Below are 24,118 nucleotides of genomic sequence, written 5' to 3' on the forward strand. Positions count from 1 at the left end.
ATGAGACGGGATCCTGAGGACTTCCTGGGGATTCCATTGTTTTCTTGGGATGCTTGGCTCTCAGGTAGGGAGAATGTATTAAGTTTGCACTGGAAATTTGTGTACTGTACTCTTTTGGTACATTCCCTTTCTACTGTATGTAAGTTTATAACACAGTGCCCTGCAGAAGACAGTGTTTTCTGAGCTTTACTAGAGACACAACTAAGAACACAGAGGGGGGGTTTGGGGATTTAGTTCAGTGGTAGAGCACTTGCCTAGCAAGCGCAAGGCCCTGGGTTCGGTCCTCAGCTCCGGGGGCAGGGGGCGGGGGGGGGGAACCAACACAGAGGGACTGGGCTTGCCACCCGGCCACCACCTTATTTAAAAGGTTGTATTACTCCAGTATCCTGACCAGACCACCAGCAGCCCCTGTAACTCAGTTTCTACTTCCAGCTCTAGGCAAAGCACACGGGAGATACGTTTGGGGGCTCTCTCTGTTATTCAGAGTACCTTTCTTTATGGTATCACCAATGTAGTATGTGCTGGCACACTACTCTCCCTGGCCTCTCCCTTAGAACAATTCTAGGAGGTTGCTGCGTCCCTCTTCATGTGCTCAGAGGGAGGAAGTGAAACTAGGGAAGGTTAGGGGGCACTGGGGGCTGCCTGTAGCTGGGCCAGTGTGGGCTGGGAGCCAGGTTGAGGGCATTCGATTCCCAGTCCCTCTCTTTCCCACTGAGCCACTCCGCCTCGCTCTTAATTTAATTAGGAGAACATTTAATCCCCCGTGCATTTCAGAGACGGGTTTGAGCCTGGCCGGGGCCTTGTGGGGCTCTGACAGGGATCCTGTGACTCATACAGCCTTGCACAGCCCTCCTGGGAGGGCTCCCATGGGGCTTCTTTGGCACCTTGTGCAGACAGAGGTGGTCTGGAGATTCACAGAACACAGGACACTAGTCTGGAAAGACAAATCTGGTCTCATCTGTTCTTGACAAACCCCCTTCCCTTTCCTCCTGGACACTGCCCCCAACATGGCCCCTCTGTCTTCTCCCCTCAACCTTGCAGGTTGAGAAGCCAAGTAAGAGAAATAGGTGCTCACTGAGGTGCCACAGCAGACCCTGTGATTGTCTCCAGGCCCTGAACATCCCAGGCAGAGCTGTCCCTTCAGAAGAGCTAGCCCCCTGGTCCACTAGTGCCCCCCTTTCCAGAAGGCATAGGCTGGCCCCAGCCTCGCTGACAAATGCAGAATTCAGGAGACATTAGTAGTGATGTGGATGAAAGCCAGGCCACAGCGGGCCTCCCTGGAAAAGAGAAACTCGAACGTCTTGGCGTGAGATTCTGCAGGGTCCAGGAGAAAGTTGAAGACATGGAAATTCTAATTAACGCACGCGGGGCTGGTTTTGCTCAAAGATTTTTGAAGCTGTCATGTCACAAGAGGCCCGGCAAGCACATGCTCGCCCGGGAGGTGCTTGTGGGCACCTGGTGGGATTCTTGCAATGCCCTAGCCTGTATTCTTACTTTCCCTCCATCCTCCACACATTTCCTCCACCCATCTTGGTGAACTCGGTGGCCCCTGAATGTCATCCCAGAGTGGAAAGACAGCCTGGTTAGTAAATAAATGCTGAGGCTTCCAGTTGAAAATGTCACAACAAAAAAGTCAGAGGGCTCAGGAACCAACCTCTTGGAAGCAACCCTCAGGGAAACCGCAAGGCAGAGCCAGGCTGAGCTATAGGCTGCTGCGCGTATGGTAGGCTTGGCCTTTGGAAATGTTCGTCTTGGATATCCTTGTGCAGTGGATAGATAAGGCAAAGGTTCCAGACAAGTTCTGATTGGTTCATCAGAGGGAGGTTGGGGTGAAGTGGCTGCCGGAGAAGCTCACTGAAGCCAAACCCAGACATACTTCTTTAGCTTTGAGCTATAGGTACTCATGTCCTGGGCCCTATGTCTCAACACCTGTGGGAGGTACATGGAGACCTTGTTTCACCTCAGGCAAAGCTAAGGGCGTGCTTTCTGCATCAGAGTAGGACTGCAGTCTCGGGGTTCTGTCATGCTGGGATTTTGGGGAGTGCTGGAAAAGGAGTGACCATGAACAGCCTCTGCTTCCTGCCTGACCCAGGATAGGATCAGGGAGCGTTGATGATAGCCTCGAGGATGCGTGAGGCATCCCTGGGGAGAAGGAGGACTGAGTAGACACTGCAAAGATGTGTGCAACTCTGATGGCTACAGGACCAATAAGGGCATTCTAGCTGGTGGGATACACGTGAGCCCTTGCCAGTTAACCCCAGTAAGCAGAATCCTGGAGACTTTACCCTATTAGCTGTAAAGATACGGCCATCTCTCATGGCAGTAGGTCTCTATTTCATACTTGGTCCTCAGAAGCCTGGAGCAAGGCTTTGAGTAGGACATTCACGTTGAGGGAGCTTGAGGAGTACAGGGCTCCCTTCCAATGATGTTAGAACCAGGAAGACAGCATCTGACTGAAATATGTATTCAAGGCTGAGGCCCAGCTGCCCAGAGCTGGATGAGGACTGGGGCTTACATGAGGAGCTGCTGATGCGTGTCTTTTGAGCTGGGGTCAGAGAAGTTATATTGTCTTCTTAGCACCCTTCCCCGTTTACCAGCAGCTCTCTGGTTTTCAATAGGCCTGCACCTTGGCCTCTCTGTCCCTAAACTATCAGTGGCCAACAGGCTCTGAAAAGAGGAGCTTCACCCAGCCCCAGGGACCTTCCCATAATCAAGGATAGAGTGACCTCACCTCCCTAGGGCCCCTGGGCGGGGAGAGCTTGAGATGGAAACAAAATGTGTCTTTATTTATGCTTTTAATTTGAATTCTGGAACTGGCCCAGCATGGTAATACATTTAACATCAGTAAAATGCTGAAGAAAAATGGATCTGTTTTTCTGCAACCGCTTCCCACCCACTCTGCCCCCTGCAAGACCCTAGTACACATCTCTGTCCCTGATAGACACGTACCAGGGCGTGTGCCTCTTTTTTTCAGTGTGGCTTCTTAGGGCCAGTTGCTCACAGGAGCCATGCTGCATCCCTGAGCTGCTGGAGCCTAGCTTAATTACAGACATCAATCAACAGGCTGACTGTGTAAGAGGCAAAGGAATGCAGCCCTGGTGTGGGCACGTGGGCCCCTTACATAGTACCCACGATGGCCTATGTGCTCCCCTAGAATGGGGAGGGGTCTTGGTAAGGCCAGCAGTCCTGGGAGCACATAGGGTTCTAGGACCCAGACACAGACCAGGCCTGTGGTTATCCTCTTTGCTAGGACTTCCAGCAAGGATGGCCCTAGACTTCTATGGATGTGGGTGTCTGGATTCTTTGATGCCTCAACCCTGACCCCAACTCTGCTTTGACCAGATCATAGTTTTTGCTCAAGCCTGTGATCTCTCTATCTCCACCTGAGGTTTTTTAACTCAGCCTCACCATGGGCTCCTCCTTTCCTACCTTCCCACCTTCCTAGGTTGGTTCATTCCCAGCCGCTGCATTTGGAATAAGTTGGTGTGTTCTTGGGTGGAGACTTGGCCGGATACAGACTGTCCACCTACTCAGGCTCCGGGAGTGCTGGCCTGAGAAGAGCTACGATACCTGAAAAGAGGGTGACACACTAGGCCTATAGCAGCCAAGAACGCATCATTCATGTCTCTGGGGCTCTGTTACCTCAGAGTGGAGATAGGAATTGGCCTAGTTCTCTGAGCATTGTTGTCTTATTGGCTTAGGGATGCTTCTGGAACAGACAGACAGTAATGGCTCCAGGAGTTCTGAGTATATGAATACCAGCACAGATGGCCTTTTGCCCCCAAAGGGGTGGTTCTAGGGCAGCTGTGGACTGAACTATGGGATCACCAGTTTCCACCCTTCCTTAGGACCCTGTTGGTGCTTTCCTTCAGGAAACCACAGTGGCCAGAGGATTCTTTTGTCCATCTGGGTAGGTGGTTTTTTGAGAGTACTACTCTCTCTTGATGTAGCTGCTTTTGTGCTTGGAAGTTGCTCCATGGCCAGAAGAATAAAACAGAATGGGTACCAATGAGAGGTGAGTGATCAGTGGGGATAAGAAGTCTGAGAGGCCTTTCCAGGCTTAGGCAATTCCCTGGGGCCTGTTATGGTTGCCATGGTGCTACTTACTGTCCCTATTCCTAAGCAGGCACTGGCATATCGCATAGTACACCAGCCACAAGACACCAGTGTTTACATTTTAGTTGTCTCTGCCCTGGACTTGATGGAGAGACTTAACCACAGTTTAAGCTATTTTTCTACCCACTGTCGCCAGCCTATACCTGCCTAGCCTGTCTGGACTCCTGCTCACACCTCTGTTCCTGCCTGCTAATGCAGCCAGCCTGTAAGACTGTCTTAGGAGGGAGAGTAACCTCTGCTTCTCTCTGAACCCATGAATACTCTCTACATCTTATAATCTGAGATACTGCTAACCTCCTTTTGAATTTGGGTGGCCTGGGAAGATAGTGGGCATGGCGTGATTGATCATAATCATTCCTCTGACAAGGCCGCCTTCTCCCAGGGTGGCCTCAACTTGGCTATCTGGTTACTTAAGAAGCCCTCAGCACTGTGAGTCCCAGTTTCTTCAGTTATTGCAAAGTCAAGCCTGAAATCTAGGCATAGGCCAGAAGCATTATGACCATGCACACAAGGCTAAGGGCATGAATTTTAGTAGAAAGAGTGAAAGAGTGCCAGTATATGAAACCCAGGAGAGCTAAGAGTGTAGTATTAACATCCTGACACAAAGATACTTTTCCAGGGGAGTACCCCGTGGAGCAGTGGTCAGACCTGCCCCCAACACATTGCTGCCTCTACTGGGCTTTGGCAGGAACATTTGAGTCACATGTTGCAGAGAAATCACAGCATGGCTGGGTAGTGGGGATTGGCCTGGTGATGCCATGATGGGGGCCCAAATGGGGGGAAAAGGGTGGGCATGTGTCCCAGGCCAGCTGTGCCTCAGGGGAAGGCCAACTGGAAGGCGTAGAAAATCAGCTATTTCCTCCACCTGAAGGAGCCCCTGAGGACAGTACTGGCAACTGGCAGGCAGCACCCGGCATCTGCCCCATGGCTTTAGCCAAAGTTCCACGGGGAAATGCTAAAAAATAAAGTTGACTCTCTTGAAGGAGTGGGGGAGGGGTCTAGAGAAGGGGGGGAAAAAAACCCAATTTTCTCAGACGCTCCAAGCATGCAAACAAGTGGAAAATGATCAGTCTGGTTTTCCATAAGTCAAAACAAGAGGATCGTGTTTCCAGATTCGGTGGGAAAGCCTCTGCTCTTCTCTCCTGCCTGAGCCCTGAGGCCAGCCCCAGCAGCCAGTGTCCCCAGGTTCTTAAAGATAGGCAGTGAGTTCTGGGTACTGGGTAAATAAGACTGCATTCCAGCAAGAGGATGAGCTTTGCCCCATGCCAGGGCACTTCCCTTGAGCCCCAGCTGTTGTGGGCAAATGGACACTCACTGTGACACATGGGTGATGGGGGTCAGCAGGGTCTCCCCTTCCAGGTCCAGGTCCTCAGCAAAGCTGTTTGTTCTCAAGAAATGGGGTGTGCTTACTTCCAGCAGTGTAGGGCTCTTCCTTACTGTGAAGAAGGTGTGGGGACAGCTCATTAGGCTTCAGTAGAAACTTGATCATGAAGGGGCTCCAGAACTGGATTCAAATGCCCACCCCAACCTGTGATTGCTATGGGATAAACCTGTGAGCTCTCGAGATCAGGTTAAGGGTGAAGACAGAGTTTAGAAGTTTCAGCCTTTCCCATCAGGTTGGTTTACACTGAGTGGAATAGTGCATGGACATTCAGATTGGTCCCCAGGACCCCAGGGCCTCAGCCTCCCAGACTAAATCATAAAGGCCTGTACATTCCCCCTGTTTGCTAACTGCCCTGGGGCTGAGTTCCAAAACTGAGTGAGGTCCTGCCCTTATGCTAGGTTCTGGGCCCCTCAGCAGCTTCACACAAAACATTTGTGCCAAGAACAAATGCAAGCACTGATCCCCAGTACTGTGCTATTCACACACACACACACACACACACACACACACACACACACACACACACACACACACACACACACACACACGACAGACCACTTGGCCAGGCAACAGGGGTGCTAGTACCTCTGCCTATCAGGAATCACAAGCTCAATTCCTCAATCCAGCCATGATGCCATATTAACCAGGTGTTCTTTGAGGGAGTCCGATTAGCTCACTTCCATAGCTCGGGAGACTGATCCACATCAGTCTTCACAGTGTTTCCAGCTTACTAGTGTTTGCTCTCAACTCACTTCTCCCTTAAAGTGTTTAATGTAGAAGTATTAAGTACTTCTGATAAATGGAATATTGAAAAATTCACAGTTGTCCTCAATTATAGGGATCACCTGCCGGCCGGGTCCCTGGCTCTTGCCTGGCTTCTCTCATCATGGGTAGCACAGATGCTATAAGCTTGTACAAACTTCTGCTCTTGTCAGTTTTTCATATCATTCTGTGACATTCTTTTCTTCACACATGCAGTTATGATCGTTTTAGCAGCGCATGAGCCCACAGTTTAGATCTGCCACAGCTAACTTACTCATCCCATATTTCATGGACGCTCAGTCTTGTAGTTTTATGATAATCAGCAGTGATGTAACGTCCATCTTTATTGTTAAAAGGTGCTGACACACTGGGCAGGTGAAGTGGCATGTCTTTGGGTATATTAATAAGTTCTTCTGTCAAGTCGTAGCCAATTATTCTTCCTCTTCAATTTTGCTTGGCCTTTCAAACATTGATTAAAAACTGAGGTTCTTGACTGTTATTAGGTCTTGAGAATATGATCAATGAGCTTTGATCATATTCACTGTTTCTCCTCCCAGATCCATCCCCACTGACCTCCTAATTACCCAATTTTATATCCTCTTGTTTCAAAATTTAATAATCCATCAACTTCAATTTGTGCTGTCCATGTACTTCTGGGTGTACACTGGAGTACAATTGACCGACCAGGAGTTAGAATGTTAAAGAAAAACTGACTCTCCCTCCCCAGGAGCCATTAACTGTCCATAGCTTATCAAGAACCTCTCGGAGTTCATGAACTTCTACAATGACACAATGTTGTCTGGCATGATCTTATGTAGGCGATGATGCAGCTGTCCTGTCATGTCCAGAAGTTAGTTTTTTTCCAGTCCCTTTCTGTCTCTGGCTTATAGTCCCCCACCTCCTTCCTTCTACAATGTTTCTGGGCCTGGGGGAGGGGATGATTTTCTCATTTTCAACTTTACTGACTACTTCTAGCTTGTTTGGGATTCTTGCAGAGTTGCCCATTCATATCCTTTGCTTGGCATTTAAAAGGAACTTTTAATTCATTAGAGATAATAACCTTGTGTTCCACGAAGCATAAATATCTTAGTCTAAGTTTGGCCTTTTAACATTTGTTTTATCATAAAGACTGTCTTTTTTTTTTTTTTTTTTTACAGTGATACATTTACTTTATGAAATGGGTTTCCCACATCTACTACAGCAGTCTTTTACATTTATTTCCAATATAAACATACAAATGCGGGTGTACATCTGTATGTGTGTATAAAGTTTAACACAATTAGCTTATACATACGTAATGCAAGGGATATTCAGCAGTCATAATATGGAAATATGGAAACTCAAGAGTAATATATATTTAAAAATCTGGGGGCTGGGGATTTAGCTCAGCGGTAGAGCGCCACCTAGGAAGCGAAGGCCCTGGGTTCGGTCCCCAGCTCCGAAAAAAAAAAAGAACCAAAAAAAAAAAAAATCTGAATAGAACATAAAACAAAAAAAATTTAAGAAGACATCAACATCTCTAGGACTTTAGATTTGAAAGTGAATTGAGATATAACACTGGAAACTTAATCCAAAAGAGGGGGTGGGGAATCAACTTCATTATAATTAGAAACAAATGAGTTATTGCTGCAACAAGTGCATTTTGCTAAGTAGCAACAGGAGCAAGGAGAACCAGGCTTACTGACTGTTAAAATGCTTTGCTTTGTGAAGACAATGAGACAAATCACAGATCTGCTGCACACCCCCCCTTCCTGAATTAAGGACTTCTACCCAGAGCATATAAAGAATGAGCAAAATTTGACAACAGTGAAGCAAACACCGCAAAGTGGATTACAAATAAGTGTGTGGAATCACTGTGCTCAGCCAAAGTCCATGGTCTTTATGGAACTACAAAGTCAAAAGCCACAGTGAGATAACCCTGAAAATTATCATGAAGATGGAGAAAACGTAAGCCTTCTAACAGCAAGCCCTCAGAGGAGGCAGAGTGACAGCAACGTGCCACAGGTGGGAACGCAAAGTGGCCCAACTGCGCTGAAGAACGAGCTTCATAGTCGTAGAACACACATATGGTCTGTGACTCCGCGTATGGAATATTTATGTTCACAGATCTGCGCACAAATATGTATAGCAATCTCACCTCTAGTTGCAACAAACAAGTAATAACCAGATGTCAACAGTTAAATGAATAAAGAAATCGTGGTGTATCTGTTCCACCTATGCAGTGGGATAAGATCCAGCAAACAACCAGAATATTGAAGGTCCCTGTGGCAGAAAATAGACCACGGTGAGTAGACTGTGTGTTGCGAATTATATGATACAGCACTGAAGGGAAGGGGGTGGGGTGAGGAACTGGCCAAAGTTGCTTTAAAAAAAAAATAATGTTTCAACTAAAGAAAAACTAAAAAAACTAAAGAAAAAAATACTGTCATAAACACAATATTCTTGTAGGTAATTCTGTTTTGTGCAGGGGTATTACATATTAAGGATTATACAAACCAGTAACTATACTAGAAAATGGGAGCTGAGGTCAAAGTAAGGATAGTCAGAAACAGTATCAACAGTATAAACTCAGGGTTAGCTGCATACAGATACAAACAACGAAACATGGGTGTATATAGACTTCAGTTATGGACATGCACATTTCCTAGTTCTACCTGCTGAAAGGAGATGTAAACAGTGATGACCCTTTGGTGGCAAAGAATACACACACAGTGCCCAGATCCTAGTTTCTAACACTGTTAGTTCACCAATAAGAGCAAATATAGCTCTGTAGAAGAATGGGTGCTCCTGGGGGCTAGCACAGGGAAACTCCATGATGAACCTAAAAGGAGATGAATGGAAAGCCTGTCGAAAGGGCTCATGTACAACTGGCTAAAGCTAGAAAAATTCAGTGACAAAACAGTAATATTCAGTTATAGCTCAGGAAGACAACTGTCAAGTCCATATTTATAAACTACCGAAAAAGAGACAAAGAACTTTCTTACAGAGTGATGCCTACAAGTGTAGAAGGAACGAGTTAATCAGAAGTGTACCACAGAAATGCTTCAAGAAAGATCCATGGGTGAAGGCTAAAATTAGTAGGTGAAATCTTAAGTACAGACTTCAAAGTCTCCCTTACCCAGAGATTTTTTTTCCCCCAGTGACATTGATTGAATCCAGGGCTTTGTGCATGGTAGACAAGCATTCTGCCACTAAGCTACATCCTTAGTCCCAAAATAAATTTTAATTGCTTTAGTGATTTTAACACATTCACAGTGTCTTTAATATGCCTTTGCAAGAGATAGAGTGAAATTCCTCATTCTCTGAATGTTGGCCAGCCCTGGCGACTTGGCTTTTAACGACTAGGTATAATAAAGATGAAATAGTAGGTCAGTTGCAGTGAGCTATTTAATCATGTAAAGTTAACACCATGTTGATGGAAGAAAACGAGAAAAGCACCTTGCCTTCATGACATTCACCAAACCTGTAACCCTACTCTACTTTGGAGAAAACGGACCCAGAGTAGCAGTGACATTTAATGAGTATTTTTCAAAAGCATCAACTCCAGTGACAGGGCTGAGGAGCCACTGTAGGTCACAGGGCACTGAGGACCTGCTGCATGAGTGTGACGGTAGATACTGGACAGGCTCTGGGAGCATGAAGTAGTTAAACTGGGAGAATGACTAAACTTTAGCTCAACAGTGTTGTATCAAATTAAGCTTATTTTAATTTTCATCAAAGTAACATAGTTATGTAAGGCACTGCAGCAAAAGGTACATTGCAAAACTATTCTTGGTTTTCCTTTACAAGTATGTGTAATATATATGCAAATAAAACACACAAATTAAAAGGGAAAAGAAGCAGAATAGTAGAAAATAATCTTAAGTTCATATAGATAAAAAGTATGAAGAAAAGCACAGAACAGACACAAATAAACAGAAAACTGCCTAACAAACCCAAGAACAGAGTGGTCATTAGTACAGTGTGGAACTGATTCAAGGAGAGATTTAACTGGCTAGTGGGACAGGACTAGATGTCAGAAAATAGGCCTAAACATGATCACTCGTAATATATTAAAGGCTTATTTATCATGAGATGGCCTTTTTAATAAAACACTCAAGGACAAGGAAATTCACACAGGGAAGATACTGAATTGGGCCCTCGATTTTTTCACAGCATACATTGAAAATACATTCTCAGCATTCAGGGGCTTAGGACAAATAGAACTAGAAGGACCATAGGCCTGGACATAGAAGAATATCTTCATTGCTTTGGGATAGGATAACTAAGAAGCAGTAATCAAAAAGGAAAATACCAATTTGGCCACATTTAGAGTCAAAACCTAAATTATCTTTTTCTTTTTTTTCTTTTTCGGAGCTGGGGACCGAACTCAGGGCCTTGCACTTGCTAGGCAAGTGCTCTACCACTGAGCTAAATCCCCAACCCCAAAACCTAAATATCTTAACTACATTTTAAATAGTACAAAGAGATTAAAAAGTAATACGACATATAAAAAAAAAAGTGAGGTAAATCAGTAAGAAAAAGTAGGTAAGCCTGGTGGTGCAGGTCCATAATCCTAGCTACCTGGGAAGCTGAGGAAGGAGAACTGTTAAGTTCAATACCTTGGCTGGACAGCAGTGAATCAGGATAACTCTCAAAGAGCAAAATGAGGGCTAGAGATGGCTCAGTGGTAGAGTGTCTTCCTACTAAGTATAAGACCTTAGGTTTAATTCTTTAGCACTGAAAAAAATGACCTAACCGAAAAATAAGCAAGACACCCCCGCACCCTCCCCCCTCGCCCCTCAAAATGAGACAAGAATCCAAAAGTCTGATGAGCTTATGGAAAGGTGTTGTGCCTGACTAGCAATCAGGGAAATGTAAATAAACTCAGGAGCTCATGGCCCATGGGGGCCAGTGGCAGACTTCCAGCAGGAAACTATACAGACATTACTTAGTCCTAGCTGGAAGAAGGGCTCAAGTAAAGGGCTCTGTGCCTGTGACATCCTCAGAGAGACCAGGGAAAGACCTGTAAACCTTGAGGAATGTGTACACAAGAAAAGGCCCACAGGTCTGGGACTTGGTGGGAGGATGTAACTGTTCCCATTCTAGAGACTCAGGGCTGAGATTCAAGTGTACTGGGTTATATTATACACTTGTCAAGTCACAGCTAAAACTTCATCCAGGATTCAAATGTTCTTTTGGAAAAAAAAGAAAGAAAAGGAACACAAATACATATTTCAATGCTTGCATCACTTGTATACACAAGAAAGGAGCAGCAAAGAGGTGACTGGAAGAGGGGGCTGTGTTCTACACACCCAGAATGACAAGTGCCATCTCCAAGCCTGAGGGCCCAGGGTGAGCCCCTCAACCCTGAGAAAGGCTCAGTCCTGGTATTAGGAAATTAAAATGTGCACATCAGTTGGCTCTCCACAGCGGGCGGGGCCTGCACCTGCCAGAGAGGAATGTGGACTCTTTGGTTTAATCCTGGGAAGGGTTCATGGGGCCCCTGCAGTGAGGGTCAGAGAGGGGCTCAGCACAGTTGTTTTTCCAAGTCAAAAGGAGAGACTGTTGTCTGCTAGGCATGTTTCAGAGACTATAGAGGTGCCGCCCCTTACCTAGAGAAACACTAGCCAGGACTGCCACCCGCTTTGCATTTGGATCTGTATTCACAGCCAGGTCAGACATCTCAAAGACTCTGGAAGGGAGTTGATAGAGCAGAGTTTCAACTTATTCGTACTGGTGGTGCTCCTCTTAGGCAAGAGCTTGGGGCAAGTGTTGTGTTCTGAGAAGCCCCATTGATCACCCCCATCTCTGAAGAGCCCAGAGTTGGTCTTTTGTAAAGATGTGAAAAGGTAGCCCTACTGCAGAGCAAAATGTGAGATCATGGTGAATGTGACAAGGGTCATCTGAACACTTAAGACACTAGAGGACTCTAGAGCAATGTCAGGTGTTCTCTGCTGAAACAACCAGTGTCAGAGTACCTGGTCCTGGAGGAAAAGTACTGTTTCCTAATGACAGTGAAGTCACATTTTCCTAAAACGATCCTAGTTTTTGATGCTTTCATTCCTTGGCTGCTTCTGTCTTGTCAGAGCCAGAATCTGGACCTAAGTGTGCAGGGCAGAACAAAACAATTTTGTTTTCTAGGAAAATGGGAGGTCTGGAATGGCGAATGTAGCCTCAGGCGTGGCAACTGCCCCAGCTGGGGCTACCCACTGCCAAGTTTCACCCTCTCTCAAGAGAACCAAAACCAGACTGTACGAAGCATCTTTCTTCTCAGCCAAAGGGCCTACTCATTAGGGTGATTTGCATTTTACTTAAGTATTGAAGGAAAAAAGGACTGGAAGGAAATAGATCAAAATGCAATATGTTTCCCTGTGGATTAAAGGACTTCAAATGATTTTCATTTCCTTCCTTACAGTATATGTATTTTCTACTTGAATGAATGATGCATTTAGAAGTCAGAGAAACATTAGTTCATGCAAGCTTCCTGTATTTGCCTTGCCCTCATCATCCAGGGATTAGTACAATGTAAGTGTCCCTACTTGCCCACCTCCTCCAGTCTGTCCTTAAGATGCCCAAGAGACCCAATGACACAGAGCTCTTTCTTCCCAAGCTCTCCAAGATCTCCCCATTCCTAGCGTCACTACTCCTGCATTGAGCTCCCAGACTCTCCCTCTGTACACCCAGTCATTTAAGCGCTCCAAGTCCAACTCTCTCCAAGGCCCCAGGCCACCCTGTTGCCCACTGCCCTCTGCTGAGACTTGCTGGTGTCAGTAACTTTACCCAGCTGCTCACCCCTGCCCTCCTCCTCCTAACTGATTATAATCCTGCCTGATCACCCAGATGTAACCTAAACCACCTTCCGCCATGAGCTCCCCCAAGGCTCTGGATATCGCCCCCTCAATTGCTGTGGGGCTTATGTGTGCCTGGCCCTCAGCACAGGAACCTTCCTCTCTTCCTCTCCCATGTCACCTCCAATGCCTGGCACAGGCAAGTCCCCTGAGCCAGCTCACTCCCATGGAATAAACAAGCTGCTTATGTCCTCCCCCTATTCCCTCTCAATCAATTTCCCCGTCTTGGTGGATTTGCCAAAGCCCTGTGGATCCTGCCCCATGAAGGAAAAACCCTCCCTAGGGCATCTGGACAGCTGCAGCCAGGTCCTGCGTGACATTGCTGAGCTGCAGCCCCACAGCCTGTGCCAGCTGCCCATGCCCTGTTCACAGACCCCGAGCCAGACCAGACCCACCACCACCTGTGTCTTCACTCAGAGGGGAAAACTAAGAGACAAGGACAGAAAGTGTAAAAGCCATTCCCACAACAGCTGCCAGGAACAAGGCAAGAGTGCAGTGTAAATGTATATTCACAGCTGGTACCCAGTTCCGCTTAGGAAAATACCTTGCTTGAGTGGACACCTGTTGTTTTTGCGAACTCTGCAACCAGGCCTGGCTTCTGGAAATAGTTCACTGAATCTTCCTTAGAGGGGTCCTTATTTTCCTACTCCCCAGTGTGTAAGATTTAGGAATCCATTGGTTATTTCTAGAGGGGGCTTTGTAGCTAGACCACAGCTTCAGAAACATAGTTGCACATATAAAGATGCCTCATACTTTGGTTGGCAGCAATGAGAGCCTCGCCTGAGCCTGTGGTAGAAATCACTTGGAAAGAGTTTGTGGCATCTTTCTCCTGGTACATGTAAACTGGCGAATCTTACCCTCATTGGAAAATGGCTGCTTAAGGACACAGATGAGTATAACTACACATGTATCTTTAGGTAGAGAGAGAGGGGCAAAGAACAAAAAGGTGGAAGGGGAAGGAGAGAAAGAGCATACTGGACTAGGCCCAGCTGTGTCTGGAACAGCTGGGTTCAGATTTGTAAACTAGAAAAAAGGTCCCATGTGTCCTTATCTAGATTGAACTGGGTTCTGCCATCCATTACCAAGAGCACCCAGGAGTATATAAAGCTAGGGGTAAGATATGAGCCTGAGGAGATAGGTCTGAGGGTAAGTCTAGGTTACAAAACACAGCAAACAAGACAAAACAGTAACAACAAACAGTAAACACACCAAGACAGCCTTTGTTAGGTTTGCAGGGTAGAGGACAGGGAGGAAATTTAGCTAGAAAAATCTGACCCAAGGCTCCAGCTTCAGCTCTACACTGGCCAGGAAACTCTGAGAAAGGTGCTTCGTACAGCTGTTCACTGACTTTCTACTGTTCTAATGCAAACATATTTAGAGAGTTTCTCTCTATACCCTGTGTTTACAGCACATTATGGAACATGCTGTATTTTGTGTTCATGCAAAGACTGAAGGATACATTTAACTTGAGATGGACAGTGACATCTCTGTTAAAGATGACCTATGGAATCCCAAGAAATCCTAGGAACAATGCTAGGCTTTGTTGAACTACAGAGTTCATAGTACTGGAGACTTTGCCCTGGATGCCTTTTCTCATAATGGAGATATCAGGCCCAACATAAATCTCAGAGTAAATGGTTCTGTGGGCCCAAGGGTGGGGTCTGAATAGTAAGGTGCTAAGGAGGACAGGCAATGACAGAGCAGGCCCTAAGTGAGCCCAGGAAGCTGAGCGTGAGTAGCACAGCTGCCTGCAGAACTAAATTAGTCCATCCAGCTTTCCATGCTGCAAGAAGTCACTGTCCAGGTCTCCCAAGACACATTTGCAAGAGAAGGTTCCAGGCAGCAAGAGCCGGCCCCAGGAAACTTTAATATACAATGGAATCTGGGTTAAGCACTATCTTCTCCAAAAGTTGAGCTCACAGGACATTCCCCAGAAACCTCTGGAGAGGTGGGGAGGAAAGTTTCTGGAGGTCTTTGAATGAAGAAAACAAAAAAGTGGCCTTGATTTTCAAGGAGAAATTACACAGGAAGAAAAAAATGTTTTTAATCTAATTAAGAGCGATCTTTTCACCTTCATCACAACATCACGGAAATGTGCCAGTTCTTAACTTCACACAATAATCAAAGCAATTAAGGAGAAGCCTTGGAAACTGGTGCAGATGTTCTCAGAATGTTTAATGGGGAAATGAGTTGCAGGCCTCATTCTCAGCATCCGGCTCCAGGACCTGGCTACCAAATCCAGACATCTGCTGGGGCCCCACCCCCAGGCCTGGAAGGCGTGTGCTTGAGAAACTCAGGTCTCTTCCCAGGCTGCCTCCAGCAAGGCCAGATCTGGGGCCCCAGAGGCTCCCCATGGTTCCTCAAGCCAGAGCCTGGACATAGTCAGAATCACCCCAGAGCTAGGGAAAAGCTTAATGTCAAAATTATGTTAACAACTGATGTCAAAAGTAATCAACTCAAACTGGCTCCCTCACCCCTGCTTGCTGCAGGAAGACTATGAGTAGAAGGAGGTAGGGGAAAGAACCCCTGGCAGGGCCTGGGGGAGACTCTCTTCTTTGCCTTCCTCAGCATGAACAGCACATAAGGGTGTGGTAGCATTGGTGCAGTCTATGTGTTCTTCATCTCAATGTTGCCAAGGTAGACTCAAGAAGCAAACTAGTCCATCTTTGAGGAATTTCCAAAAATAATTAAAAAAAAATCATGTAGAAATGAGGGTGCTGTTTACTTAGGAACTAGCCTATTTTAGAGAGCAGAAGGGCATATGACTTACTTACGTTAAATGGCTGGAAAGTGAAAATGTTGATGTACTACTCAGGCAGCTCATTAAACCACGCTGGAAGCCCTGCTGTATGACACATACAAAGAACATAGAAGAAAAGAAAACATCCCTGGTTTTGAGGACACATAGGCAGTATGGGTCCTCACACATGTCCAACTTTTACCATTTGTGTTGTCTTCATACTAAAGGCTTCTTAATACAAGAAATAACCAGATATGACACCAGGGCTCTGTTTAACTGCATGCAGGATAGGCCAAAGGCATTGGAAAGAAACCTCGCAAAGTAAGCCCTCAGTGACAATCAATATTCCAACTCTGCAATACTGGTAGATCTTTAAGGAGTGTTGTAAGCTGATTTCCAGCTGCTGGCTAGAACTCTTCCTTGGGAAGTGGCCGGCACAAGTTTCTTGTTATTCTCTGTCCATGAATCTAGCCCAAGAAAATGTGATAGGAAGGGGTAAAGCATTTACAAATGAAAATAGCTGGATGCACTTTTTATCAAAATGAATGTTGGGACTGCTATGTATGGAATGTAGCAAAGGAAAGCCAGGGAGACTTGGGAGGCCAGTGAAGAGTGAAAGGGAACCATCAAAACAAACAAACCCCCAAACAAGCATGGTAGCATTAGCAGGGGAAGAAACTGTAGAGACCAGGAGTGGGAAAATCCACATGTGAAAAAGCATAGTTTTAAAGACTTCCAGGAATGTTTGGAGAATAACAGCATTCTACTTTTCCCCCTTGGACTTCAAATCTCTCCACTTAGTCGAAAAATCAGAACAAGCAATCCCAATAACAATGACAACAAAATAAAACCATATATGATTGCTTCAACAGGAGGCCAAATACATAGAAATTACTCATGAGAGGAGAATCTACCTACCATTGTATGCCTGTAGATGCAAAAGGCCAGAAGAGGCTTAAGATGCTCTGTCAAAAGAGTGAGGATGCTAAATAGTGTCAACAAAAATAAGGTGCCCCCCATCCACAGAAATATTTCTATAGAAACTCAGAATTAATGTCGGTGATTATTTCTGGGAAGCAGTCAGTAATTTACAGCAATCAAGTGAATATCACAAAAAGAAACAGCCAATTAAAAAGTGGTAGGGGGCCAGCAAGATGGCTCAGTTGATAAAGGTGTTTGCTGCCAAGATTAACAAACTTAATTCAACCCCTTGGACTAACCCATATGGTAGAAGGAAAGAACAAGCTTCTGCAAAAATGACAGGAACTTGTGACATTTTCACTTGTTCTTGAATATTCGCCTTTCCTCTCCTCAGCCTGATTTGGTGGCAGTGTTAAAGATGTTAGTATAGACCCTGGCCCTTGTTTCTGGAGGGTGCAGTTTTGACCTTGTTCTAAAATAATTATTTTTTGTTTCATACTGTTTGTGAGTAGCCTGAAAGTCTGATGTAAGGTGACTGCATTATTTTTCCAAATCCTAATTACAAATTTTCTCAAAGTAAAAAAAACATAGTGGGCAGTATTTGCAAACACTTGAAGAAATTCAGAGCAGCTATAGTGACTTGGGCAATGATCAGTGGTGGAAGCACACAGCAGTCCAATGAAAAGCCTCAGATGACAATCTACAGAGAACTTCTCTGGAAGTTTAGAGCCTTTAAAATAATAGTATTGCTAATAACTTATAAAACATACAGAGCTGGATGCAAAAAAAAAAAAAAATGCCCTGACAACACTATAAACCAGTACCTATGGCAGATTTCTATGCTTAACTCAAGCTACAGGTGAAAGCAAAGATGGGATTGTGAGTAGTCTGTCTAACTATTGAAGGAAAATTCCAGTTAATTTGCAAAAGCTGGAAGAATACTGCCCTCCTTTTTTACCTCTCTGTCATAATGAACTGAACATAAATAAAAGGAACAGACCATCAAAGACCACACATAACTTCATAAAAAAATAGCTTATGAATAAAAATAGCTTAAGCCCAGTTATATAACATTTAAAGAGCTGGAGGCAGAAAAGAATCTAATGTCCATAGTTATCTTATCAAAAATTGAAAATTACAACTTTAAACAAAAATATTCTAGAGTATACAGAGAAAGAAATAAGAAGGCCCCCACAGAAGACTGAAAGAAGCACAGACACTGGACTTAACTTGACAAAAATAATTGTTTTAAATTAGGCTAGGGAATGTTCAGCTGGTAAAGCGACTTGCTGCTTAAACCTGGTGACCTCAATTTGATCTCTAGATTCCACCTAAAGGTGCAAGGAGGGAGCTATACAAAATTGATCCCTAACCTAGAAATGCCCTAACCATGGCATGCATAGTAATCTCAGTAATAATAAAATAAAATAATAAAGTAAAAAGTCTAAACTATGCTGAAAGATAAAAAGAAAATAATAAAGAACTAAAGAAAACCAAGAGAACAGAGAAAGAAAATGGAATTAAACATATTCTGGAACTGAAAAGTATTAACAAATAAAAAAATCCATTAGAGAGTTTTATCAGCAGATCTGAATGGATATGAATGGACTTAAGGATCAAGCCTGAGCATCAGGAAAAAAAGTGAGCATCTTGAGAATTCTATGATAAACTTCCAAGTGTACTAATATCTATGTTGGAAATCAGAGTAGGTGAAAGAAGGGACAGGAAGAATAATTGACATTATAGTGGCCACAAGCTCACCAAATTTGATTAAAGACAAAAATCTTTATGTCCAGGAGCATAATAAGCAAAAGGACCCAGAAACAAAAACTAAGAGTCACAGAAAAATACACTATCAATTATTGAAAGACAGAACAGATTATGAAAAGAAAAAAGACTTGGCTTATCATGTAGTGATTCTCAATTCAATTAATTTGTTTGTTATCAGAAAGAACAATAGCATTTTTAAGTAATGTGAGAAAAAGTCTGTCAACCAACAATTTTATATCGAGCAAAATTATACAAACATGGAGAAATAACAAGCTTAAGAGCTTCTCAAATAAATAAAAGCTGGGAATCTCATATGATACTGGCTCTATTAAAAACTATTAGAGAAAGTAATACAGGTTCAAATCAAAAGGCACTAGAAAGTAACTGAAAACCACATAGACAAGCACAGAATTTGAGGACCAGGTAGCTACATAAAATATAAAAGTCAATATTATATATAGTATCTAAATTTTTAATGTTTATTATTTCTTGTGATAAAAGAACACAGTACATACATCTAGCATATATATCCTATGTTATTGGGTATATTTATATCATAAACACACAATTGAAACCATATAAACTTGAAGGGGATATAGCTGTATAGGATTTTGAATTAATTTGTAAAAGCTGGAACAATCCTGCTCTCCTTTTTACCTCTCTATCATAATGAACTAAATGTAAATGAAAGGAACTATATTGAAACTATGTTGGTATAAACTCAAACTAGAATGTTGTAAAGTTAGAATGTTGAGTGTAAATTTCATCAAAATTTTCAGAAAACACCTGAAATATATACATTTCAATATATAAAAAAGCTTAGAAATTACAGTATCTCAACAAGTAAAATGGTGAATTAACAGAAAAGTCAATTCCATTTATGTATCAAAAATGAAAAGGGTGGGACATGGCCTCCAAAATGAGGGCAAAAGGAAGGGATGGGAGAGGGAAGGAGAGGGACAGGTAGACACAGAGAATCAGAACATATTACAATAGACATTGCTGGAATCAATTTGGGTAGAAAAACCAAATTTGTGATTTAACTGCTAGAGTTTAGATGTAGGATTGCTATGCTTTCAAGAAAAATTACAGTATCCAAAGAGATCTTGAAGCCCAGTGATTGGACTTACTAGACAAATACTTAAAGCAATTATTTCAAAGAGTTAAAGACATTGGTAAACATAATAAAAAATATAAGCTACAGACTAAGACATAACATCAAAATATGTAAAAAGCTCCCCAAAACTTAATAGGGCTGGGAATGTAGCCTCATGACAGTAGAGTACTTGCTAGCACAAACAAAATTTAAAATTCCATCAGCATCCAATCTCCAGAAGCATAGTGTTGATGAAAAAAAGCTAGGCTTCCAAAGCACATCATCCCATGCCTGAGTCAGTTTAGTAAAATCTACAAAACTGTCAAAGCCAAAATGAGCTCTATTGTGAAGGATAAAAAGGAAAGCAATGGTAAGATTATATTAGATCATCAATTTGAGTATGTTGATGAGAATTTCAAAACTAGCTTTGCCATATTCTTAAATCAAAATTCTTTTAAAATGAAACATTTTAGTTTGAATATCTTATTTCTTGAGGATTTAAAAGATTCTAAGGTGTCAGGTTTCAATAAAAAAAAGTAATCACATGGAAATGTCTTTTCTAAAAGGTTAACATATGAGGTTCTCTTAGTTTACACAAAGGCAGGATTTATGAAAAACTGTGCAGGATGATAAATTTGTTTTCCTGATAGATTTTTCTTTTCCAAACTTAACAGATATATAAGGAAGAATGGTACACTGAGGCCGGTATATGTAATAGCATCTGTACTGTAGGGGAAAGAAAGCTATGAACTTTAACGTCAGGGTTCTGAAGAAACCTGTCTTACCAAATAGCTTTTCTTTTCCTCTCTCCCTTTCCCCAATCTTTTTTTTTTTTTTTTGACAGTATCAGGTGACTTGAATCCAGTGTTGTGAGATTAGCAAGGTATCTTGGAATCTAATAAGTAAGCTAGTAAGTTAGACCCAGAAGCCAGAGAAGTTTAATAAATACATTGAAGTCACACCAGATGAGTTCCACTTATGAGGAAGAGTTTAGTGATGTATATCATGTTGAGAACATTTTTTTCTCCCCTAAAAATCAGGACATTGACAAATAAAATGTTACATGGATCTGACTGAACATGAAGTTTGAAAATGGCAAATGGTGGAAATACATATGAAAACACATAAGAGAAGCCAAAACTATCTATGAAGAATGAATACAAAAAATAAAAACCATGAGTAAATATGGCAGACATTATTCCACATAGATAACCAGTAAGCACTTTGAGGTCTAACTATACCAATTATAAATTTGATTGTCATGGTGTATAAAATAAACAGGATCTAACTGCTTACAAGAAACCTTCATTTAATATAACCTTTATTTAATATTAAGTACAATGACATACAAAGTAAACATAAGCAAACTGAAAAACACCTATAGTGCTAACCTATAGTTCTAACACTACACAAGAAAGTGTGTTGCACTATTGAGGTAGAGTGGACCTCAAATAAGAAAAGAAGATAATTTGCCAAGAAAATAAAACACCTATAAATGTATGTGCTTCTCAAGACTGTGCAACTTCAAAATCTGATAGACCTTAATGGCACAACACTCAGAGTTGGACACTTTCATATTCCTGTTAAAATTAAGTGCTTTTAGTCTGAAAATCATTCAGGACATATCTGAAATGATCCTCACCGCTAACTAACCATACCATACACCTATAGAATATTTTCAAAATCAGAATATGCATTACTCTTATGTTTAAATCTATCCAACCGAATTAGATCAGTTTCAAGGCTGTACCACACATCCTAACAAAGTTGAAAGAATATAAATGGAGTGATGGAGTGCCCTTAGAGTGTAATTAATTTTCAAAGTTGTATGGGATAATAGGGGGAATAATCTTGAAATCCTAAGACCTGATTATTAAGCATGTTTAAGTAAATACATGATTCAAAGAACTCTGAAGAGAAAATGTTAATGTTGTAACATCAAATTTGTGATGCAGTGAAAACAGTGTTTGAAGCAGTTTCATACCATTGACAATAAGTTACTCTTTATGCTTAAGAAATTAGAACAAAAATGGGTTAAAAGGAACGAGAGAAAGAAAGAAAGTGGAATAATAGAAATTAGAGCAGGAAATCAATTAAACAAAATGTTTATTGCATTAATAAGTAAAATCGAGAAATCCTCTAATCAGGCTAGCTAAACAAGAAAGACAAGGCATGAATCATTAACATCAGAAATAAAAGATGGGGTGTTAAAATAATAGAGGATGAAAATGAGTGAAATGGATCAACTTCTTGGAAAATATGTCACACATCACAAAGAAGATATTAGGCAACCCAAACAGAAAGCACCATGCTTGAATGGATTTACTGTGGAAGAACTTATACCAAAGTTTCTATAGTGTCTTTTAGAAGATAGATAATATTGTTTAACTTATTTGTTGATGCCAACATTGCCCTAATTTTCGTAGCAGACAGCACATTCCAAACAAGCTAAACACCAGTAACTCATGCTCTCATGTAAACCAATACACTACACAGCATTAGCATACATATTAGCTATAATACATACACATATATTAGCATTAATATGCCTAATTCAAGAATATCACAACTGTTCAGTGCTGTGGGACATTAAAAACTAAGGTAAGTGGTCATAAGCAAAAAAGAAGTTACAGGATTATATCACCAGACAGAAATAAACATCTGACGAAAATCTTTACTAACTCATGGTAAAAACAACAACTCTGGAACATTAAACCTCAGGTAAGCACAAGAAATAAAAAGTTACATGATTATATCACTGGATACAAGTGAATCTGACAAAATTCTTTAATAACACATGATTTAAAAAATACCCTTCGAACATTAACAACTCAGGTAAGTAATCATAAGAAGAAAAAAATGTTACATGACATGATTATATCACTGGATATGAAAGTTCATCTGACAAAATTCTTTACTAATTCATGATGTTTAAAAAGCCCTTTGGAACATTAAATGCTCAGGTAAGTAAGCACAAGATGCAAAAAGAAGTTACATGGTTATATTACTGAACACAAAAATGCATCTGAAAAAAAATTCTTTACCAATTTTAAAAGGCCCTCTAGAACATTAAATTCTCAGGTAAGTAAACACAAGAAGCAAAAAGAAATTACATGATTATAACACTTGACACAAAAATTTGACACTCTTTACTAACTCATCGAAACAAAACAAAAAGCCCAGAGCATTAAAATCTCACTTAATTATAAAAAGCCAAAAAGAAGTTACACGAGTATATCACTGGATACAATTACAAACTCATAATAAAAGAAACAACAACCAACAACAACTCTGCACATTAAAAACCCAGGTTAGTGATACAAGACACAAGAAGCAAAAAAGAAAAAAAAAAAGTTATATGAATACATCAGTAGATACAAAAAAACACCTGACAACATTCTTCACTAACTCATGATAAAAAAAAAAAAAAACAAACAAGAAAAACTGAACTTACAACTCAGGTAAGTGATCACAAGAAGGAAAAAGAAGTTACATATCACTGGACACAAATGTACATCTGACAAAATTCTTTATCAACTCATGATTAAAAAAAAAAGACAAAAGAAAACCAAACAATTCAAGAACATGAAAAACTTAGGTAAGTGATCACAGGACACAAGAAACAAAACAAGTTACAGAAATCTCAACATTTTTTACAAACTCAAAATACAAAATAGAAACAAAGCAAGCACACAGAAGGCCCTCCAGAATATTAAAAAGTCAGGTAAGTGATCACAAGACAGAAGAAGCAAAAAAGAAGTTACATGATTATTTTACTAGAAAGAAATCTGACAACATTCTTTACTAACTCATAATACAAAACAGAAAAAAAGCAAGCACACACAAAACATGTGTAACATCAAAAAGTCAGGTAAGTGATCACAAGAAGCAAAAAGAAATTACATGATTATGTTACTGAACACAACAAGCATGTATCTGACAAAATTCCTTATCAACTCAAGATAAAAGAAAAACCCCAAGAACTCTGGAACATTAAAAACTCAGGTAAGTGATCACAAGACAGAAGAAGCAAGAAAGAAGTTACATGATTATTTCACTACACAGAAATCTGACAACATTCTTTACCAACTCATAATACAAAACAGAAACAAAACAAACACACAAAACCCTTGGAACATTAAAAACTCAGGTAAGTGATCACAAGACACACACACACAAAAAGTGACTTGATTATTTGACTAGACACTAAAACCTGACAACATTCCTTACCAACTCATAATACAAAACAGAATCAAAACAAACACAAAAAACTCCAGAACATGAAAAATCTCAGGTAAGTGATCACAAGAAGCAAAATGAAGTTACATGATTATATCACTGAACACAACAAGCATGTATCTGACAATTTTATCAACCCATGATTAAAAAAAGAAAAAAGAAAAACCCAAGAACTCTGGAACATTAAAAACTCAGGTAAGTGATCACAAGACAGAAGAAGCAAGAAAGAAGTTATATGATTATTTCACTACACAGAAATC

At 41.8% G+C, this 24,118-nt stretch overlaps 1 protein-coding gene across 1 annotated transcript in view; it reads right to left on the reverse strand.

Moving 5' to 3' along the window:
- Positions 1 to 5,119: 5,119 nt before the first annotated feature.
- Positions 5,120 to 24,118, reverse strand: part of LOC116890839 (potassium voltage-gated channel subfamily KQT member 1) — a 159,932-nt gene continuing 140,933 nt past the window's right edge. Inside the window, exon 11 of the mRNA XM_032891367.1 lies at positions 5,120 to 5,552. Within this exon, the coding sequence (XP_032747258.1) occupies positions 5,428 to 5,552 (125 nt within the window). The 3' untranslated portion in view covers positions 5,120 to 5,427. The remainder of the gene's footprint in view (positions 5,553 to 24,118) is intronic.

Source organism: Rattus rattus, chromosome 2 (genome assembly GCF_011064425.1).
Source record: "Rattus rattus isolate New Zealand chromosome 2, Rrattus_CSIRO_v1, whole genome shotgun sequence".
Classification (NCBI taxonomy): domain Eukaryota; kingdom Metazoa; phylum Chordata; class Mammalia; order Rodentia; family Muridae; genus Rattus; species Rattus rattus.